At 52.8% G+C, this 20,772-nt stretch overlaps 1 protein-coding gene across 1 annotated transcript; it reads right to left on the reverse strand.

Annotated features, from left to right (window-relative positions):
- On the reverse strand, positions 1–13,447 carry GDF10 (growth differentiation factor 10). The gene is made up of 3 exons (XM_029201124.1): positions 12,880–13,447; positions 2,905–3,830; positions 1–975 (listed from the first exon to the last, which is right to left on the reverse strand). Exons 1-3 carry the CDS (start codon positions 13,193–13,195, stop codon positions 784–786), a joined length of 1,434 nt encoding a protein of 477 aa, XP_029056957.1. The 5' UTR covers positions 13,196–13,447; the 3' UTR covers positions 1–783.
- Between the last annotated feature and the right edge of the window lie 7,325 nt (positions 13,448–20,772).

Consider the following 20,772-nt stretch of genomic DNA (forward strand, 5'->3'; position numbering starts at 1 on the left):
AAGATACCACTGTCCCTTTAATTTATTAGCTTTCCATAAAAACACATACCGTACACAATCTACAGTATAGAAAGTATAATTTACAAAAATATAAAATCTTGGTTATGTTTTAGTATTCCCGCGTATCACTGTATGGGTTATTTCAACAAGCACGTTTAAACAATGCACGCTCAACCAGCTTGACTACCTCTGTGGGGAACGGTGTCAACGCCCTCCTTTTTGTTTTAAAATAAAACATATATTAAGAAAAAGAAACCAAAATTGGTTATATGTGCATACTGTATGTATAAAAGCGTTTGCAGTGGATTTTGAGAGAAAACATCCATTTATACCATTATTTAGGCCCTGTTTTGCAGCACCACACTGTGGCCCGAAGTGTCTTAAACTGATTGTTTAAACAGAGGTTCTTTCCTTGTGAAGGGAGTGAGTGCCTTCGGGTCTGTAGTCTTCTTTCCAGGTTATGAGATGATAGTCACAAAACCCAGCCTGTGGACATGTCCGGTTTTCAGGCCTTCAGAGCACAGCGGACAGGCCGTGGGCAACCGTCAGGCCAGGGCTAATTCCCAGATCCCTTCAAAGGATTCGGACCGGCATTGAGGGGGCTGAGTCACCAGCAGTGAAAGACCCCAGAATGATGCCCTGGGGTGACAGATGGCTGCCTGCAAGCTGTGCCCTGCCTTTGCAGCTGCACCCTGAGTCAAGTGCTCACTCCAGAAGGTTCCGAGAATGCTGCCCTGCTGTGTGCACGCGGGGCAGGTTCTTTCCACTCCAGAGCGGCTGGTCTTACCGGCAGGCACAGGTCTCCACAGACATGTTGGGGTACACCTTCAGAACCACATTCCGGTTCTCATCCAGGAAGAGGACCCCAAGAGAGTTCATCTTGTCGGGAACGCAGCAAGGCTCTGGGATGCCCGGGACGATGCCCACGGCCCTGACGATGCTCTGGATGGTGGCGTGGTTGGAGGGGCGGACGATCTGCAAGGGGGAAAGGAGCATGGTCACCTCTGAACTCTGCCTACCCTGCAGTCCTCACCCACCCACCACGCTGCCTGCATGTCCTTGACTGAGGCCACAGAAAAGGCATTGACCTAGAAGAAAAGGTGAGATCACAGGGTTGGGTACACATTTCTTCTGAAATCAGTGGCAGACTGAGTCCTAGGGACTTTTGCAAAAGGCCTTCCTGCCCTTCGGGCTCCCAGAGGGAAGGCACATCCCCTACATGGCACTGGCCACTTGGGGGCACCTGCGCGTCACACATCCCCGAGGAGCACCAGGAACTGGGCAGGAGCCCCAGAGGGAAGGCAGTGGAGAAGATTGGAGGTTCTGCCTGGGGCCATAGCTGCCCAGACTTTACAGTCCAGGGAGCACCGACACGCTTGCCATGTGATCATGTTCTCAGCACAGGAGGGGAAGCCCTGCAGGCACAAGTGCATCAGTGTGATGAGGCTGGAAACTCGCAGTTCCCAGGTGGGTCTGACTTTGGGGTGTCAGGCGCTGCTTCACCTACATCACCCCATTTTGTCATTGAATCAACCTTATGGGGTGGGTATGACTTTAATTTTCCTGGTGAAACTGAGGCTTAAAATCACTAAATAACTGTACCAGGAACCCTCAGTTAGAAAGTAGTCTGGCTTGGAAACTATGCTCGCTGGGCCCACACCAGCTCTCTTCCCCTCCCTCCCCAGGCAGCCTCTCCCATCCAGAAGAGTCTGGGTCCCAGCAGCAAACACGGCACCTCCCACAAGATGAAGAGGACCACGTCACAGGTGCTTCAGCTCATTGTCGGCCAGAGTTTTATATGCACAGTGCCTCTGGTGGGGAGGTGGGAGGAGAGGGACACCGGCATTTGGGGAGTTCAGGCTGGTGTCAGGGAAGGTGGAAAGACAGCCAGGCAGACTGATAAGGTAAGTGCAGGGTCAGCCAGCAAGAGCCTGCTGTACTCACCCTGCATCCCCCGGGCTGGGCCCTTCCAGCAGACGCCTGTCTCTCTGTCAGACACCTCCCTTCCTCTCCCCTGCACATGCACGGCTTTGAGGAGAAGCCTCTTAATTCCCAAACAGGTTAATGCGGCCCCGCGTCTGGGTCTGGGATTTCCCAGCTGGCTGATTTATTTACGTTCACAGTGGATTTACGCGCTGACTTCCTTTCTTGGAGAGGAAGGCATGACCTGGAACTCAGCAGAGGAGCTAAGTAGGAGGAAAGTGTGTGCTCTGTGCCGAGGTCGACATCAGCAGGCAGCCAGCCCACCGTGGTTCAGGATGTGGGGAGATGGATGGACAGAACCATGGCCCAGCCTGGAGGGAAGGTGAGCATCTGAAAACCCGGGCCAGTGCAATGGGGAAAGCAGCCCCCTGCTGTGTGTCCTGTCAACTCGTGTGCAATGAGAGCTAGCTGCCCTGTGAGTTCCTGCCCCGAGTCGGGGGTGGGGGATGGACGGTCACACGGGGAAGCCACTGAGGCCAGCTCTGTGCTGGTCACAGACACCAACGCCCTGAGATCCAGGCCAGGTTTCTAGAAGAGCCTTGGTGAGGAGGGGGCTTAAGAGACCTGGCCTGTGTGCAGGGGGCCAGGCTCTCCTCAACCTCTGTGGATATTGCTATGTGGGAACACACCTAAGGAGATGGATCTCCTGTTTTGCAAAAGAAGAAAGGTTCTGATTTAAAACTCAAATTCACTGAAGGCACAGCCAGACCCCATCCATCTGTGGGCTGTATCCACCCAACAGGCTGACATTTTGGCACGTCTGTCTACCTATTCTCTGCCTTGAGTAGATGGGAGGTGTCATTATCCCTATTTACAGACAGGAAACAGTGAGGAGGCAGAGGGACTTGCCTGCAGGGGCAGAGCTGAGAGTCACAATTAGCCCAGGGGCAGAACACAGCGGGGCGACCCCACACACTCTACCTTGGGCATGGGGAACTCGCAGGCTCCTGAGCAGTAGTAAGCGTCGAACGACTTGGGTGAGATGATCCATTCGTTCCACCCGATGTCTGCAAAGTCCACCTTCAGATACCTCCGGGAGCAAACCCGCGGCTCGTCCCACTGCTTCCTCCGGGCTTTCTGCATCGTCTTCTCGTCAAAGTCCAGCACCTGCGAGGAGGCCATGAACACATCCTGGCCCTTCTTCCTGCGGTCCTTGCGGCCCGGCCGAGGCTTCAGTGCACGGAAGGGGCTGGGCCACAGCTCGTGCTTGTGGTAGTGCTGGGCGTGGGGGGCATGTGCCGGCCTCTCGTCCAGCCCCGGCAGCTCGTTGTTCTGGAGCGGCCCCATGGCCTGCGTGGCCCTGCGCACTCGGGGGTCTGCCGAGCTGTTGGGGGCTGCTCCAGGCTCCGGGTCCCCAGCCTGGAAGGGGTCATATCTCTGCAGTGTCACTGCCACACTGTTGGGCTCTGAGATGGCCAGGTCGTTGGCGTAGATGAGGATGTAGGGTGCGTGGGGGCCGGGCCTGGGTACCCCCGGGTCCTCCTCCCCAGAATCCAGCTGGGCGGACAGGAGCAGCTCGCCATCCCGGCGGGCCGCCTTGATGATGGGGGAGATGTCCTTGGCCCGCCACAGGCCCCGTGGCGGGGGCAGCAGGGCCATGGCCCCACGGAGCAGCCCCTGCGTGGCCATGTTCTGCGAGAGGCTTCGGAAGAGCAGGTGCTGGCGTGCAGGCGGGCCCGGGGGCAGCAGGCGGCAGGATGCATTCTTGGCCCGCTGCTTGCATGGTGCCTCGCGTGCCCGGGGCCACCGCGGCTCTGAGTAGAAGTGGAATGTGGCCATGAGGATCATTTCTGAGTCCTGCATGGAAGTCAGGTTGAAGAAATACACGGTCTTCTGGTTGACCACGTCTGCGAGGGAAGGACAGACCACAGCCTGTTAGGTTGTCTCCTGGACAGGCCCCCGTGCTCATAGGGTGTCCCGTCCGGGAAGTGGAGGAGGAATGCCCGTTGAGGGAGCACTTTCAGGCCAGCCAGGCTTTCCTCATCTCCTGTAATCCTCACATTGAACAGATGAGGGCACCCTTTGTTATTTTCAGGGACCAGATGAGGATGAAGGATTGGGGTCAGAGAGGTTGGGGACTGTCATATCCCATTGCAAAGAAAGGAAGAAAAAAAAGGTGGCAGACAGGGTAGATGCTCAGGGCTGCTGGACCCTGAAGCTCCAGTTCCTGCCTCTGTACTCTAATGCCTCTCAATGAACAAATGATCTCCCCCATCTTCATTCATGAGATAAGATGGAATCAGGTATTCGGGATACTTGGGTTGGGTCCGAGCCCTGCTGACAGTAGCCCCCCTGTATCTGCACAGCTTTCTATTTTATAGACATTAAATGCAGTCCTTCTTCCGAATGAGGTAAATTAGAGTGCCTCGCGCTGTCTCAGCGTTCTGAGCGGCTTCTGAGGGAAACTGGGCTTAAGAACACAGCCATTGGGGTGTCTACTATTTATTCTGCCCAAACCCTTTTAAACTTGTTTTTACAAAGAAAAAGCACTATCAGGGTTGTACCAGGTCACTCAATAAAATCTCCAACATCCAGGTTGCTCTCCAGAGGCCGGAACCACGTTGAGGACCGTGATCCCTCAAACATCACATCTGCAGCTCGAGAATACTCTTGGCCCCTGCATCCCTGGGGCTGTCAACCACTCTTTCCTTTCTCTCTTGGTTCTACCAGGTGTACACCAGGACCCCAGGGCAGAAAGCTGCCCCAGGCCCTGGCAGCATGAGGTCTGGGAATAGCAAGCCCTCTCTAGGGTTTGGGTGGGAGGGAGGCATCATCTCCCTGAGATGCTGCAGGAGAGCCGGAGACCAGAGCTGTCAGGTGGGCTGTCTCCCTCCCGCTGCCCTATTTCCTGTTGCCAGGGGTCTGTCTGCTGGGTGAAGCTGGGAGAGGTACAGGGCTTCCAAGAGCGGGAGTGTGTGTGTGTGTGTGTGTGTGTGTGTGTGTGTGTGTGTGTGTGTGTAGAAAATGGGTCACAGTTTCTCTGACACCTGCGTCCACAGATTCAGGTGGAATTTTTTTAACGAAAATCTTCAGTTTAAGGTTATTTGTTTCTATTGGGATGAAGGCATAATTCAACTGGGAAGAAGGCATAATTCAATTGAGAACTTTCATGTACTTTTAAGGGACTACAAGAAAGAGGAAGGAAGGAAAAGTCAGAGGGCCCAATAAATGTCAGTCAAAGCTTGGGTGACATTCTAAAGATACTACCTTACCTAATTCTCAGAAAAAAACCCTCAGCATGTCCACAGCAGCCCCTCAATATGTCCACACATAAGGAGAAGCACGAGTCTTGATGCACATTTAAACCTAGCTTCCCCAAACACTGCGGCCTTGAGTGTCATGGTCCTCGAGTCCTGCATTTCCCAAAGCTCAAAGATCACTGCTTTCCTCCTCTGGAGATGCTGATTCAGAGGTCTGGGACAATGGGGCCCAGGAATTCTTATTCTAACCAGCATTCTAAGGGATTCTAAGTTTGGGAAGCAACGATGGGCGGTGGCTGTGTATCTGCAACATCCCGGGTTGACTTGTGGATGGGGTGCAAGTTCACCAACAAGGCAGCCCCTACCCCCCAAGCTGGGAAAGGCTCTAGGAACCAGGCTCCCAGGCCTCAACGGGACCATGCCTTGCTCATCTGCCTCAGACAGACAAGAGAATCTCTATCTCACCTGAATGCTTGGAGGATTAACTAAATAACATATGTAATGTGCCAGGCACAAAGGGGGAAGCCCCCAAATGTGCTTCTGTGCCACTTTTGTCTAAATGACCAAGGCCGGCAGAGCAAGCTCCTTCTACACCATTTCGGGCCCCTCTTACTCAATGGTCCAGCTAACACAGCAGAAAAAGTGTTTTTCTTTTATCCAATTCAAGTCAACTCCATTGTTCCGCTAACAGGTTCTTTGCGCGAGAACACTTAAGAGGCTCTAAAATAGACATTTCTGACTCCTTCCAAAGAGCTGGCCCTTCACAGCGGGATGCAAGCATCTTTGGCCTAGAAACCTGCGGCTTCTGGTGAGAAGGAAAACAGCAGACTGGGGGAACCGAGATGGGGCTTCCCAGAGAAAAGCACCTTGGCCCCCCTTCCAGTGACAAGGTAAAGAACGAGAGAGGATATAAAGAAGGATAACTGTGACCACCAAGGCAGGGACAGCAACCTTGGCTTGAGGTGGGTGCGGCCCAATGAAGGTGCTGGGAGGGCCGCCGCAGGGTGGCAAAACGTGTTGTAGAGGAGGACGGGGTACCCTCCCCTGGAGGTTATTTCTGCACGGGGTGCAGGAGAGGGAAAGCCAATGCTGCCCTTCCCTTAGGATGGAGAACCACAGAGAACACGCTCAGGAACTCAGAGAGGGAAGAACCTTAGAGGTCAGGCAGCCTGATTAATTACACTCAGGGCAGGAGTCCTTCCTCCATTTGGCTTGAATGCCTTTGGCCATAGGCAGCTCGCTCCTCACAAGGCAGTCTGATGCGTGATGACCCTCCCCGCTGGGAACCGTAGAGGTGGAGATGGGTCACTCCCATCTCCAGGGCATGAAGGGTCACAGGCTGGCCCAGCTCTCTGATTGTACCTGCATGCCTGCATTGCAGGGGGCTCCAGGCTGTGGCTGAGAGAAGGCCACCTACCTGAAGCCTCCCAGCTTGGATGAGCCCAGGTCACAAAGGAGAATCTCCAAAGAGAAGTCCCTATTTCCTATGAACTGTGCTGGTGCCTGTGGCTCCCATCTCATGGTCAGCTAGAAAAGATCCTTCCTTCCTCCCTCCTATCATTCCTCTCTCCCTTCCTTCACCCCTCCCTGCCTCCCTCCCTTTTCCAGATAAATATTTGGGAAACTCCTACTCTGGGCTAAGTGCTGGGCTGAGCAGGGTCCTAGCAAAGGTGATTACAGGCACTCAGAGGAGCTCAGCCCAGGGATGAGACAGACAGTGATGGTGGGGACGCCCACCTGCAGCGCCCGTCGCAGCTTCACAGAGCTGTGTCCAGGAGAGGCCGCCGGCGGGCTGGGTGCTTTCGACCTCAGGTCACCATCCTGCTCAGAGCTCTCCATTGCCCCCCAAATAAAATTCAACCCTTTACCAAGGCCCTACTTGATCTGGCCTGCTTACCTCCCCAAGTCCATCTGCTCCCCACACCCCCATCTCTGCCCCAGTCACCCTGGCCTTCCTGTCCTTACAAACATGAAGCTCCATCTCAGGGCTTTGTCCCAGCTCTTCCTTCTGCTGTCATCACCTCTCCTCTAGGAATCACTCCTCTCTCCTTTGGGCCTTTGCTCAAGCGGCATCCCTAACAAAGGGTACCACTGACTCCCTTGGCTGAAGGAACAGCCCCATCGCTCTGTCTGTCCCTGGCTTCATTTGTCTTCACGTCACTCTGAGACATCCTGATATAATATATTTCCTTGCGATTGTTTCTCTTTCCCTCTAGAACACAAACTCCAAGAGGGCGGGGCTTTGCCAGCTGTGTGCACTGCTGTATCCCTAGATCCTAGCACGAGGCCTGAGTGATCGTCCGTGCTCAGGAATGTGTGCTGAATGGCAGGGGAGGGGAGGGGAAGGGTCTTTGCTAGATCTGTCTGCTTCACTTAACAAAGTGGGTTCCTGGCCTGCTGCCCTGGGGCTCAGTGAACATCCTGAAAGAAGTCCAGAAAGTCTCCTTTGAAAAGATGTAGCCGATTATGCAAATCCAGCTGGAGGCACTGCACAGCAGGGCGTTTGTCCAGTCACTTCCCCTTGAGCCTTAGTTTTCTCATCTTTAAAAAAGGAATAATATTGTTTACCGATTAGGAAGCTCCGAGTTCCAAGCATATATGCATGCTTGATTCCTCGTGTTCACAATGAGGGCAGCAGACATGGCAAATGCACGAAGAGATGGAGCTTCAGAGAGGGTACATGACTACATAACTACATAACTTGCTTAAAGTCCCCCAGCTGGTAAGGGGTGGAGCCAGGGCGTGCTTCCAGGCCTGTCTGACCCCAAGCCCACGCCCTTCCCCACCCTCCCCAACCAGGTGCTCTGGATAGAATCCGGGTCTGCTTAACAGCTAATGCAACAAAGATCATGTGCTGTGAACTCTAAAATACTTTGCAAACACAAGTCATTATTTGGATTATTTTGTGTTCTGACTCTCCAGGAAAGAAAGGACTGATCTTATTTAGACAAGTTGATCTCTCTATGGTCTTTGGAAATCTGAGAACCCTAGTGAGGTCCACTCTACTGGGCACTCAACCTCCTTCCTGACTCTTTAGGGATGGGACTAGAGAGGAAAGAGGTAGGGAAGTGGCCCTAGTCCAAGGGTGCCCCCAGGCTCCCTGCTGGCCAACTCTCAGGCCAAGATGACCCTCAGACTGCTCTGCTCTGTAGAAACAGAATCCAAGTCACCTGGAGATCTGTCCCTTCACTCATTGCCCCTGAAACAGCCATCAGGGTGACCAGAGTGAGAATGCCGGGCTGAAGATGCAAAAGCACCAACATAATAAGCTGAAGAAAGGAAGTGGTGGGCCACCAGTGGTGGTGCAGAGAAGGAAAGAGAACTAATGTGTACTGAGTCTCTATTTTTAGGCAGGCTCCAGAGTCAGGGTTTAAACCCTGCTTCATCACCGACTAGCTGTGGGGCCTTAGGAAGTCACACAACTTCTCTGCCCCATCTGTTAATCAAACAGAATACGTGTACGTGCCTCCTGAAGTTGTGAGCTCATCTCTGCAGTGCTCTCAGCAAGGTGTCTGGCACCCAGCACACACTCAGAACGCAGTGGTCATGTGGTGTCACAAGCTACTGCTACACTCAGGACCCCCCACCCCTGCTCCCTGCCCTCGTGCCCAGCGGGAGGCACTGCCACCTGTCCACCCTCTCCAGCAGGAGCCTGAGAATTTTCACAGCCTCTTCGCCCTCCTGCATGCAACTTATCCTAGTTCCTATTTCTCCACATCCTGTTTCTCCACAACCACCCTGAACTCTGCATCTTTCCACCACTGTCTTAGCCCACAGTCTGACCTTGCCCACCACTGTGACCCCAGGACACTGTCACCCTCACACCACACTCGTGCTTCACAGGGAGTCATCTATTACAGATGAAGAGTTAACATCCTTCACAACCTCCACATATCAGTAGGAGAAACACCAGAACCCCAAGTGGATGAAGCGGTTTCCACGGGAAAATTTTTGAATGGTCAGAAAGCATGAAAAACAATTCAGGATGACCAGTAATGAAAAAGAAAACGGTAACTTCAAATGAGAATGAAGATATAACAAGTTTTACCTGCTGCAACTCTGATCCCATTAGGGTAAAAACTATATATAATATTCCACAAAATACTAACTCTGGTTATATCTGGATTGTGATTCGGGATTTCTTTTCTTTACTGTGATTTTCTATGATTTCTGGATAAGTATGCATTTCCCTTATAATCTCTTGTCTCTCCTTCTCCCCTCTCCTCTTTTCTTCTCTCCTTCCCTCCCCCCCCCCCTCCCTCGCCCCTCTCTCACCATACACACTCTCTATACCGCCCCACTGCTTACAGGCCTTGGTGGCCCACTGGTTCACTTCCATTTTCTGCCTCTTTCTTCTTGTTGTTTCCTCATTGAAACCAAACGCCTCACAGTTCCAGGCAATAGGGCTCTGCTTCACTTCTACACCTGGCTAACACCCGCTGCCTTTCAGAGTCTGTCTGGGGCCTCCCCTGCTCTGTGAAGGCTTCACTGGACGCTCCCCACCAGCCCTTCCCCTGCCAGGTCAGTGCTGTCCTTTGGGGCTCCTGAAGCCCACCCCCAGCCCTTTCTCACTCCATTGTCCTACCTGTGCCACTGCACACATTCTTCTGTTTACTTCTCCCTTCTCCACCAGCCCGTGAGCTTTTCGGGGCAGGGCCAATACTCTCTGCTTTTCCGTGTCCTCTGAGCTTACAGCACCTGCCACTGAATGAGGTGCTCAGGAAAGACTTGGGGAACTGACTGTGACATTTGGCACTCTCGACAGATGAGTATGTATTATTACTCTCATTTTAGAGATGAAGACACCAACCTCAGAGAGGTTAAGTAACTTGCCCAATATCACATACGTAGGTGGAAAAGCCTAGATTTAAATGCAGGTCGTTTGAGGCTGCAGGTGTCTAACCTTAACCCTTATGGTCAGGCTCAGAAGCTCTCTCCACTGATGCACTTCAAGGAGCAATGGAAGGGAGGGAAGGAGCTGGGTGGCTGGAGTAATCATAGTAGAGCTAAAACATTATTGAACTTACACGTGCCAGGCACCGTGTTAAGCCCTGAACATATCTCAGTTCATTAAAAAAAACCCTATAAGGAAGAGAGCATTATTAGTCCCATTTTAGAAGTGAAGAAAACGGAGTCATAGACGAGTTCAGTCCCTGGCCCCAGTCACAGACTCAGGATTTGGCCCTTACCAGTCCAGCTCACAGCCTGCGCTTGTAACCTGAGCTGAGCTGCCTAGAGGCAGGCAAGGGACACAGTTCCACTGTAACACGGGTTGCAGGGACCACCCCACCGAGGCAGCAGAGGTCACCGTCACGGAGCAGGCTGGTACCGGTACGATCCAGGACCAGAGCTGAAGCCCCCCGCATGTGTGCCTCATCCATAAACTGAGGGGGCCCCACCCAGGCTCACACCTCCTCACAGCTTCGTCGCTGGGTCACAAAGCAGGCACTTCTGAGGGCCGGTGAGGGACTGGGTATGAAGAACCTTAAGTCAGTCAAGGGAGGAGAAGCGAAACTAAGCTGCCTGGGCCTAGTCTGTGCCAGGCACAAACCCTACCTCATCCCATTGAATCTTCACCCCACCCCCACTATGTGCACAAACAATTGACACTCAGAGAGGTAAAGTGATGTGTACACACATACTAGTAGCAGGTGGAGCTGGGACTTGTACCCATGGCTGTTTCAAATGGTTCCAAACAAGAGTACTGGATTTGTCAAACAGTCTTAGACTGATCCAGAATAATTCTGATCTCCCAGGATCTGCTCCATCCTCTGCCTCCTAAGCCCTGGGCTCAGTTCTGATGGAGGCTGGGGGAGGGGACTAGCAGTGAGGACAGCGTGAGCCTGACAGATGGACGGTGCCAACCCCTGCCACTGTGAACAGCTTGCCCTGGCCTGGCCTCAGTCTCCTTATCTGTCAAATGGGAGGACTGGATCTGAAGTACTGTCGCCAGATCCTTTTCAGGGCTAAGTGTTGCTTGTACCACCCCCAGGCTGTGAAGACTGAAAAACAGACTGTGCACCTCCATGCCTGGGCCTGCAGCAACAGGGTGGGCTCAGTGGGCGTGCTCATCCCTTATTGCAGCAGTGAACTTGCTGGTCTTGCTTTCCTCAAGTGCAAGGCTTTGGGGACTGAGTCAATGGATGCAAGGTCAAGTCTACACCTGTATGAACGCAAGTGTTTTGTACTCCAGGGAAACACGATGCACCAACACTTAACCTGGCCAGTGCTGGGCTTAGGGCTTACACATATCAACTCATGTCATCTTTCCTGAATCGCTACAGGGAAGATATTACCATGACCTGCCCATTTTGTGGATGAGTACACTCAAGTCCACAGAGCTTCAGTGATTTGCCCAAGATCATAGTCATGCTAGATGATTCTTGAGTGGCTTAATAATGATACTCCAGAAATGGGTCCCAAGAGGTGAATAAAAGGTACCAGGGAGGATGGAGTTAGATCTGGTTGGCCTGGAACCTAGTGAGTCTGCCCAGTAGAGGATGGGGGGAAGGAGCTTCTCTGCGGCAGGAGCTCCCAGTACACGTTTATGCGAGACCAAGCTTCCAGTGTCTGGCTCTGAGGCCACGGTGTGGTACCCTAAGTAACACAGCCAGTGATCGACAGGGAGGTGGCAGATCTGACTCCAGGCTGTCTGGCCCCAGTGGTGGGCTTGTCCCCCTCTACCTCAAGAGGGGGCCCTACAGACCAATGGTCTTTCTCCTGATGAATGGCCTCCTCCTTCACAAGGGCTTCAGGGGACCCCTACTCACATTTTCTGCAATGGCATTCTGAGACCATGAGTAATCTCCATGACAACCAGGGTCTTCCCATCACCCCTGTGCCTCGTCTCTGCTCACCCAGGGCCTGCAGAGGTCACCCAGCCCGGGCGGGCAGACAGCTGAGGCAGGATTCTGAAATGCTCTCGGAAGCAGGGCAGGGAGGGCTCGGTGCAGCTCCATCCAAGGTGTGGGGAAAGGGGAAAGGATCTGCCCAGGAGGGGCAAGGGCAGGAGGGGGGCTGGGAACCCCCACTGCCCAAGCTTCTAGACCTTTCCTCAAACCCCCATAGTCTGAACAATTCATGCTAGTGCCTAGCAGGCCTCAGTCCCATGTCCCCAAGGCTGGGCACCCAAGACCATTCTTAGTCCACCCTGCTTCCCCAACTGCCACACCCACTAAGTGCCCCAGCTAGAGGGGCACGCCCCCTGCCTGGGCCCAGTGCCTGGCACTTGCATCAGGGCTGCACTACACCCACCTGATGGGCTCTCTTCAGTGCCTCCTTCATCTGTCAAGAGCCAGCACAGCTGAACCCTGTGACATGGATCCCTACCCCCGAGCCCCGACACACACACAGGGTGAGCTCCCCCAGCCCAGTCCCATCTCCACGCTGTGCTTAAAGCCTTGTGGATGGGGTCCTCTGGGTCCGGCAAGTGTGACACCCTCCGAGGTTTGGCAGCACCCCAGGGGCAGGAAGTCTGTCACTCTGTGGCACTTCGGCGTCCCCACGGGAGGCTCAGGGCCCCGCACAGAGTGCTCGGGGCGGGCGGCGGTGGGGGGAATAGTTAATGGAAGAATGAATGAACCAGTCAATGACTAGAAGGAAGAGGCAAAGCGGAGGTGCAGGGGTGGGAGGATGGACACGTGAGGAGGACCAGGGAGGATGAAGAGAAGGGGGCCACAGGGCCGCCTCTACTTACCCAGCCGGGCCCGGAAGCTGCGGACCGTGTTGCCCCCTCCTGGCCGCGCGCCCCTTCGGCTGTATTTCTCATAAAGCCGGAGCATGTGGACAGCGACCATGTCCTGGGTGCCGGGGCCTAGAGCAGCGGCCGCGTCCCCTGGAGACCGCTGGGGGTTCTTGTACCCCGCCAGGCCGTCGGCCGCTGCGGGCGGGGCGGACCGGGCGGGGGCCGTGTGGCTGCCGCCCGCGTCCTGGAGCAACAGCAGAAGTAGCGGCAGCAGCGGCAGCAGTTGGGACCCCGGTCCCGGGCTGGTCCGAGCGGGGCCACGGGCCATGATGGGTGGCGGTGGCGAAGGGGTCGGAGCCGGGGAAGAGGAGGAGGAGGGAGATCGAGGGCGCACAGGAGGCTGAGAACAAACCCTGCGGCGGGAGGGCGCGCGGGCAGCACCGGCAGGCGGGGGCGCGGGATGTCGAGATCCGCGCGGGGCAGAGCCGGGCGCGCAGCCGGGCGCACGGTACGGCCAGCGGTCACGGCCGTCCGGAGCCACGCAGAGCCGAGCCGAGCCCAAGCCGGCGCGCTGCCTCGGCGGACTAGCGGCGAAACTTTGCAGCCCCAGGCGCGCCCGGCTTGGCGGGTTCGAGGGGCGGGGCGGGGCGGGGCGGCCGGCTGCGCCCTCGCCGGGGACCCGGCTGCGCGCCCCGAACCACTCCGGGCCGCCGCCTACACTGCCGTCCGTGGCCCGGCCGCGTTATGCGTGCGCCCGAGTGTGGCGGTGTGCGCGCGCAGGGGTGTGCGCCCGATTGTGCGCCCAAAGTCTGGGTGGCGTGGGCGTGGGCCGGCGCATTCCCCGCTCCCCTGCGGAAAGCCGGAGACCTGGGACCCGGCCCGGCTCCTGTGTGTCGGCGCCTCGGCCTGGCCGGGACTGCGTGGGGGCTGGGCGGCATTTAGGGGGGGCCCTCCTGCCGGGTTGCCCCTGCAATGGCATGTGATGATTGTGGTTGCAAGATGACAGCTCCTCCGTGAGGGCCCGACGGGGGAATGTGTGTGCGCCCGGTTGTCTCTGAGCCAGTGTGTGCCCAAAATGCAAGAGTGAGGGGAACGCGAAGCCTCCTCGGCATCCTTTGAAAAGAAAAACCCTAACACTAAAGCTCAGCCAACCCAGGACAACTGGAACAAGATCCTGATTAAAATTCAGAATTAGTCGATTTAACTGACCCTTTATCTGGCGACTATAGTTCTGGTTGTTGAAGGAACACATCAAAGGTGCTTATTAATCGTTGGACATGTAGCCATCAGGCTTGTCCTGAAAAAAGGACATGGTTTTAAATTGTTTTACAAAACGTTTCCAAAACTTCAGAATAGGAGAAGGAAACGCTTAGCTTTCCCAAGACTGTGTCACAGTGAGGGTGCAGTGAATCCCTGGCCCACCACCCCTCAGTTTAGCCCTGGGGCAGAAGGTCATGAGCTTCATCTTGCCTTTAGAAGGGTTCCTTGTCCATGGATAGAATTTCAGGGCATCTGTGAACTTGGATGCGGAAAACTTACATCTTTATTTTCACTAACCTGTACCTGCAACTTAGCATTCCATATTAGAAACACAGGTAACCAACTACAGTGGTATTAACCATACCTGTGACTTTGTCACCAATAGCCACCAAACACAGATATTTTCATATCACATTTTCTTATCATGTTTCTCAAATATATCTCTTCTTGCTCATCACTATTCTGAAATTAAAGTAGTCAAGCCTGCTGCTAGTTATTTAATGAATTAATTAAAAGGCACACATATCACTATGTTGCAAAGTTGTTTTAAAAAAACATTTTGATAATTCTATTTGAATGTAATTGGCTTCCTCTGTAACCCTGCATATTAAGAGCATTCTTTTGAAAAACAGTCTATGGGCTTCCTCCGATTGAGTTAGAGGTTCAAGGCCTACATAAAAGGTTTAGGAACCCTTCTGAGGGAAGGAAAGGACCTCTTCAAACCCATATTCTTCCAGCAAGGTCCAGGATACTGTCCATACTACATTTCTAAGGACTATTTGCAAACTTGCAAACATACTGTTCCCTTTACTTGGTAACTTTGGGCTCCCTGAGCCAAAATAGTTACTTTTCTTGGAGGACTCACAATGCAATAATTGAAAAATTGCTGGAGAAAGCTTCCGTTTGGTGTGTAAAACACAACCCATTTGTAATTTTTCAAAATCTTGCAGTGTCAAATTAGAGGCCATCCTACTGAAAGCCTCGGAACCTCAGGCCTGTAGCTTTTGGAAAACGATAGAGAAGGATTTTATTTCTTTTGATAATTTGCACACATCACGTTCAACTTCCCATTAGTATAGCTCCCGTTTGTTCAGTGAAACAGTTTTCAAAAACGGTGTGCCTGGAGGTGAGGTGACCAGTCACAATCTTGGACTTGATGAATCTCTCCTCGAAAATGACCCACACCAATTTTTACTGCTCCCTTCCCCCAGCCCCACCACCACTTCCCTCCTTCTCCCTGTGCCCCTCAGTTCCCCTCCGCCCCCCTTTCCTCTTCTCCCCTAGAATGCCTCTGACCTGTACCGGCTGGGGGTAACCTCTGCTCATGGGTAGTTTTGTCTCTGCTGGGGCCATACACAATCGAGGCCTGTGAAAAGGAGTGTGAGTCCGCAGGAGGCCGGGACAAGCTGGGCTATTCGGGGTCTGTGTCCATTAAAGCCTCCTTGCTCTCCTTAACTCATTCCCGCTCCATTCAAGCCAGCCCGAGGGTCAGGCTTTAGCCAGCACTAAAACCTGTAGGGTACAGATTCTCTGACATTGTTGGGAAAGAATTAAGGCATCAGCTGGGGACGGCTAATATTTCTTGCCTCATTTTATTGCCGAACAGCGGGACTGTAAAGTCTTGAACACTGGAGCACTATGGCCCCCTTTCATGTAGCCGAGATGATGGGATAAAAATGTGTTTGGTGAAGCAATTCAGATTACCACCGGGTCACATCCTCGCTGGCTCCCAGCATCGCCTGCAAACAACATCGCTGAGACAAGGAACAATCGCCGTGCAACTTCAGCTGAGGAAGAACAGTGTTACTAGCGTGGAAATGAGGCTAACTGTGGAGCTTGCCAATGAGAATGTTTGGTTTTTAATAGCTCAGGCTGCAGCTCAAAATAAGAGTTGAGATGGCGGATGGTGGATTCAAGTCCTGAGAGCTGTGATTTCTCGCAGCTTCTTACTAAAATGATCCTGGTCCTGGGAGCTTCCGATGCTATTTTTACCAGGGTCTCTGAGGTCTTGAACTTGCCGTCAGGGATGGAGAGTGTTCTCTCTAGGGTGATGAGAGGTTGTTTGGGGAACCTCGGTCTCCGAGGCCTATGTGCCACGTGCTCTGGGGTGGCAGGGTTTCCTTAGGCTCAGAAAGCCATGAGCCTCCATAGTTATAAAATGCCACACTTGAGTACAGGAGAAATCAATCTCTGGATAGTCTGGGAAGCAAGCTGATTCTGTTTCATCTGGAACGTCGCCCCAAGTAAACCCCAAAGGAAATGTTCCTGAGCACTTGTTTCATGATATTGTCCAGTTACCTTCTGGGAGAGTCATTTTGTGGGTCTAACTAGCTCTGTCACCCTGGGACGGCCCCATCCTCTCTTTGGAACCCTGGCTGCCTCCTGTTTAGATGAGAAGACTGACCTCCCGGCCGTTTCAGCTCCAACATGCTACGCCTGAGTCTGTGGACTCATGTCAACTCATTCTTGGAAATGAGAGCATCTCCATGACCTTTTAGAGTCAACTGGGATGAGGTTCATATCCCTATTTTCACCCCTACCTTGCCATATGGCCTTAAGCAAGTTACTTGACTTCTCTGGGCCTTGGTTTCTCAACTCTAAAATGGAGACAAGAGTAGGATATTAGGAGTATCACTGGTAAGGTTTTAACATGAGATGGCACTAAATAGCATTGATCCTTGTTAACTACCCTTTTTATTTATCATGTGTTCCAAAGAGGTTGCAGCCTATTTAAAATAGATCCAGATTCTGTGAGATCTGATGAGAGGTTCAGCCTGGTCATTCCTTGTTCTGTAGAGGAAATGCATTTCTTAGCGCACAGTCTCAAGAGCTGAAAAGATAAAGAAAAGGAAAGAGAATGTTTCCTTGTTTAGGAAGTCATAGACCTCTACTAATGTGCCTTTATCATCAGTGTCTGTGGGTCCCCATCCAAAGAGAGGGTGGATGATTCATGCCTCTTCATCTAGATTTCTTAAGCTCTTGGCCCTTAGGACAAAAGAAATGAGAGCAAATCCCTCTTCCCATTTGGGGCATGAGCTGTGAAAAGGAGGCTGAAGGGTCTGCTGGGGCGCTAGAGACAAGAATCCCAGGGCCTCCCCCAGGCTGCCAGGCCCAAGTGTAATAAATCTGTGAAATAACAAGCACAAAAGACTTTATAATCAATGACAGATTTTATTTTTGTTCTGGCAAAATCCATCCACGGAGTTAACATTTTATAGGGAAATAACTACCCACTTTGTGACTCCTCCCCAGCCCATATTCTCTTTCTGAAAGTTGGGAAAAACTCAGAGAATCAAAGTCGGCTCCTCAGAGAACCGTGGCAGAAGAAAGCATGACTTTCCCCGGGCGGGAACCCAGCTCTCCCGTTACTTCCGAGGGTGGCTCTGGACATTCATTTCTGTTTTGCTAAAATACCCGTGACATGTGAATAAACCAGGATTACAGAACATTGTCTCGGTCAGTAATCTGAGCCGGCATGGGCTCTGGTTTGATGAAATATGGTGCTCTCTGAGCAAACATGGGAATTGGTATTACTTCTCGTTAAAGCTGAACAGTGGGACTATTTAGAGCTGATGCATGAATGCTGCTCTGTGGGGAGTGACAATCTGAAGGGAGCTGGTTTGGGGGGAGGGGAGCGGTGGTGTGGGTGGGTTGGCCAGAGCAAGCCAGTTAGGAGTTGGCGGGGAGGCAGCCAAAGGGACACTTTAGAAATCAGGACCCCTTAGGGGCTGCACCATCTCCTTACGACCCCAAAATAAGCTTCCTCGGAACCTTTGTGGGAGGGACCAAGCCTGGTGTCCTTGTGCTGACATTCAAGCCCTCATCATCTGGCTCATTTGTCTCCGTCTGTCTTGGTACAGCCTTTCTCTAGTTGCTCTCTTCCTGCCAGTCCCCTTGTGTCCCAGAATTCAGAAGGGTCCACATGCTCTCAGTACACACCCCAGCCTCCCCCTGCAGTGCTATCCTACAGACAAGCTATGGTGCACCCCCCAGTACCCCTGCCAGGACCCAAGCCCTCATCCCCCCCGGCTGCCAGGACAGTCATCTGCTGATGGCTCACAGCTAAGTCTCCCCCCGTACCCCCTAGGAATTGCCTCAGCCAAAGCTGTCCCCCTCCCCTGGACAGCCCGAATGCAGTGTTGAGGCCCTGAAGGATGCCGAGGCCCTGAAGGATGCCTTGCCCCAAGGCAGGACTGTCTGCAGGACCATCTGGCTCCGGGACTCATACAGGCTCTGCCGAGGTCCCTGTTGCAGTTGCATGGCATTCAGCTTCTCGCTGCTGTAACCAATCCTGGTTCCCGCAAGTGGCTTGCATACATGCTGTATGCATGTTTCCATCTGAGTCTGTTTCCTGCGACAGCTGACCTAAGATAGTCGGTGCCAGGAGTGATGTGAGGAACTAGGCTCAGAGATGGGATCCGGAGGCCGAGTCATCTACTGCCCAGTGGCAAAGAGGACTCCATGACTGGTGTAGCTGGAGGCTGCATAGCGCTTGGCACGTGTGCTGTGAACTGGAGGATTCAATCTCTGATATTAAAGATTCAGGGGAAGTGATCATTAGAGAGACAATGGAAGTCGTTGGCTCTTGCTGAGTGAGATGGAGTCACGGGAGATAGATAATGAAAGGTTGAGGGTGATTAATCATGAATTTAAGGCAAAGTGTGCACGTCAGAGGGCCTTCCTGGCAGCGTATAAGAAACCCTCATCTCTTGCAGTGGGGGCAGCTGAGATTCAGGCCCAGAACGTAAATGTGAAGGTAGCAGAGCTCCAGAGATTGTCGAATCGTCAACCCCAGCAAGTCTGTTATGCTCAAGTCAGGGCGCTGGTTAGGAAGGAGTGGGAACCTGAGATTGGGATGGGGGCATCTTGGCTGATACACTAAGAACCTTAAAACCCTATACTTGTAGCTCGGTGCTTTGTGTCTAGGGTGCTTTGTCCACCTAGAGGGGTGGGATAGGGAGGGTGAGAGTGAGATGCAAGAGGGAGGAGATATGGGGATATATGTTTATGTATAGCTGATTCACTTAGTTATACAGCAGAATCTAACACACCATTGTTAAGAAATTATACTCCAATAAACACGTTAAAAAAAAATCCCAAAAAACCTATACCTGTTTACGTGCTCAGGGCCTGGAAAATGGCCCACACCCCGCCTTGCTTGAAAATCATGCATACATAACATGTGTCCCTCTCTTAATCTATCCGTACCTCCCTTCCTGGTTACCAGATGAAAACAGGGGTCATGGCCTCATATAACCCAGTCAGGGAAGTGCTGGGACCACTAAGTGGGGAAGGTTCTGTAGTCTAGAATGTCTTAGTACAGAGTCAACATGCACCAGCAGGACATGGGAGATTATGATTGGGACCAGATCCTGAGGGGGCTGGATTGAGGGGGCTGGGATATAGAGTTGGATAAGGGAGAGTTTAGCAAACAGAAGCACTGTCCCATGATGCAGGGTTTATACCATGGCAAGGGCCCCAGTAGATGGGGCTAATATGGGTTGACTTTTGGATGGTTGAAAAAAGCAACCTGCACTAAGTGAAGTACCAATACCAAAACTGTCATGGTAAAAGGTAGAGGAATGGATTAAAGGTTCAGAAAATAAGACATGCTAGAGAGGAAATAGTGAATAGGGCCAGAGAACCACAAGCCTATATGTTCCATGGAAGGGTTCAGAGGACTCTTCATTTACAAGTGACAAGGAATTCAGTGGTGAGTGGGGCATCAGTATCACGGAAAGCTCCCTGACGGCTGTCCTCTGGGGGCCGGGGCTTGGGATAGGAGACTGGGGGACTCCCTCTGTTCATGATAACACCCATTTAGGCTCTGTCCCAATATTTAGCTATTTTCAGGAAAAAGTAATGGTTTGGTAGGCTGGCTGTGGAGAGTACTGGGTGAAACACGTTGGGGAAGCCTGGAGTGAGAAGGCACCTGGTTGGCCAGGCTGCAGGTGGACACGGGAGCCCTGGGGAGACTTGTCAGCAGGGAGGGGCTGGATGGGGAGGGGAGGGGCTGGGAAGATTGGCTGGAGAGACGCTGGGCCTGGGGGGTGCCAAGAGATCATGAGTGATTGCTCCCGCCCCCCACTGCTTCCCGAGGACTCAGACAGTAGACCTTCTGTCCTCCTATGTTCATGGTGCCTGCAGGGCTGCCGATGCGCCACGTGACACCAGACTGGAAGGCCCTCGGGCTCTGCCGCTTTTCCTGCTGCTGAGGCTGAGCTGACTGACAGAGCTAAAGCGGATTCCCCTCAGAGCAAACTAGACCACAATCCATTCTTCTAGAGCCAGTTTGCCAATGGTGCCTTGTCTCAGATTTAGATTAATCAGATCAGTATTTTCACTGGGATAGTTTTGCCCCATATGAGATAGTTGGTAATCTAGTAAGAGTTTCCCCCTGATTTTCTTCTTTATGAGCACCTTTTTTTACCCAAGCCAGAATTCTAGTACTTATTAAATTTGCCTGTTTCAGGTAAAATTCACAGGATGTGGTACTTTTCATCATGTGTTCCTCTGTGTGGCTTTTGCCCACCTTTGTGCACAATGAAGATTGTAGTGTTCATCCCTGCTGGTGGGAGTACCTTCTGTGACCAGGGACTCTGAGCCCATGGCCTTGTATTAGTCCCCACACCCAAGTCAGCACCG

This window comes from Monodon monoceros, unplaced genomic scaffold (genome assembly GCF_005190385.1).
Source record: "Monodon monoceros isolate NGI ecotype Baffin Bay Population unplaced genomic scaffold, NGI_Narwhal_1 Super_Scaffold_4, whole genome shotgun sequence".
In the NCBI taxonomy this organism is placed as follows: domain Eukaryota; kingdom Metazoa; phylum Chordata; class Mammalia; order Artiodactyla; family Monodontidae; genus Monodon; species Monodon monoceros.

Bases quoted from the DNA above. Each gene is read 5' to 3' on its own strand.
- GDF10 (XM_029201124.1), bottom strand. From the start codon at position 13,195: ATGGCCCGTGGCCCCGCTCGGACCAGCCCGGGACCGGGGTCCCAACTG. The intron at 3,831-12,879 runs GTAAGTAGAGGC...CTTCCCTCGCAG, and splicing joins CAGCTTCCGGGCCCGGCTGG to ACGTGGTCAACCAGAAGACC. The intron at 976-2,904 runs GTAGAGTGTGTG...TCCCCCTTGCAG, and splicing joins GCGAGTTCCCCATGCCCAAG to ATCGTCCGCCCCTCCAACCA.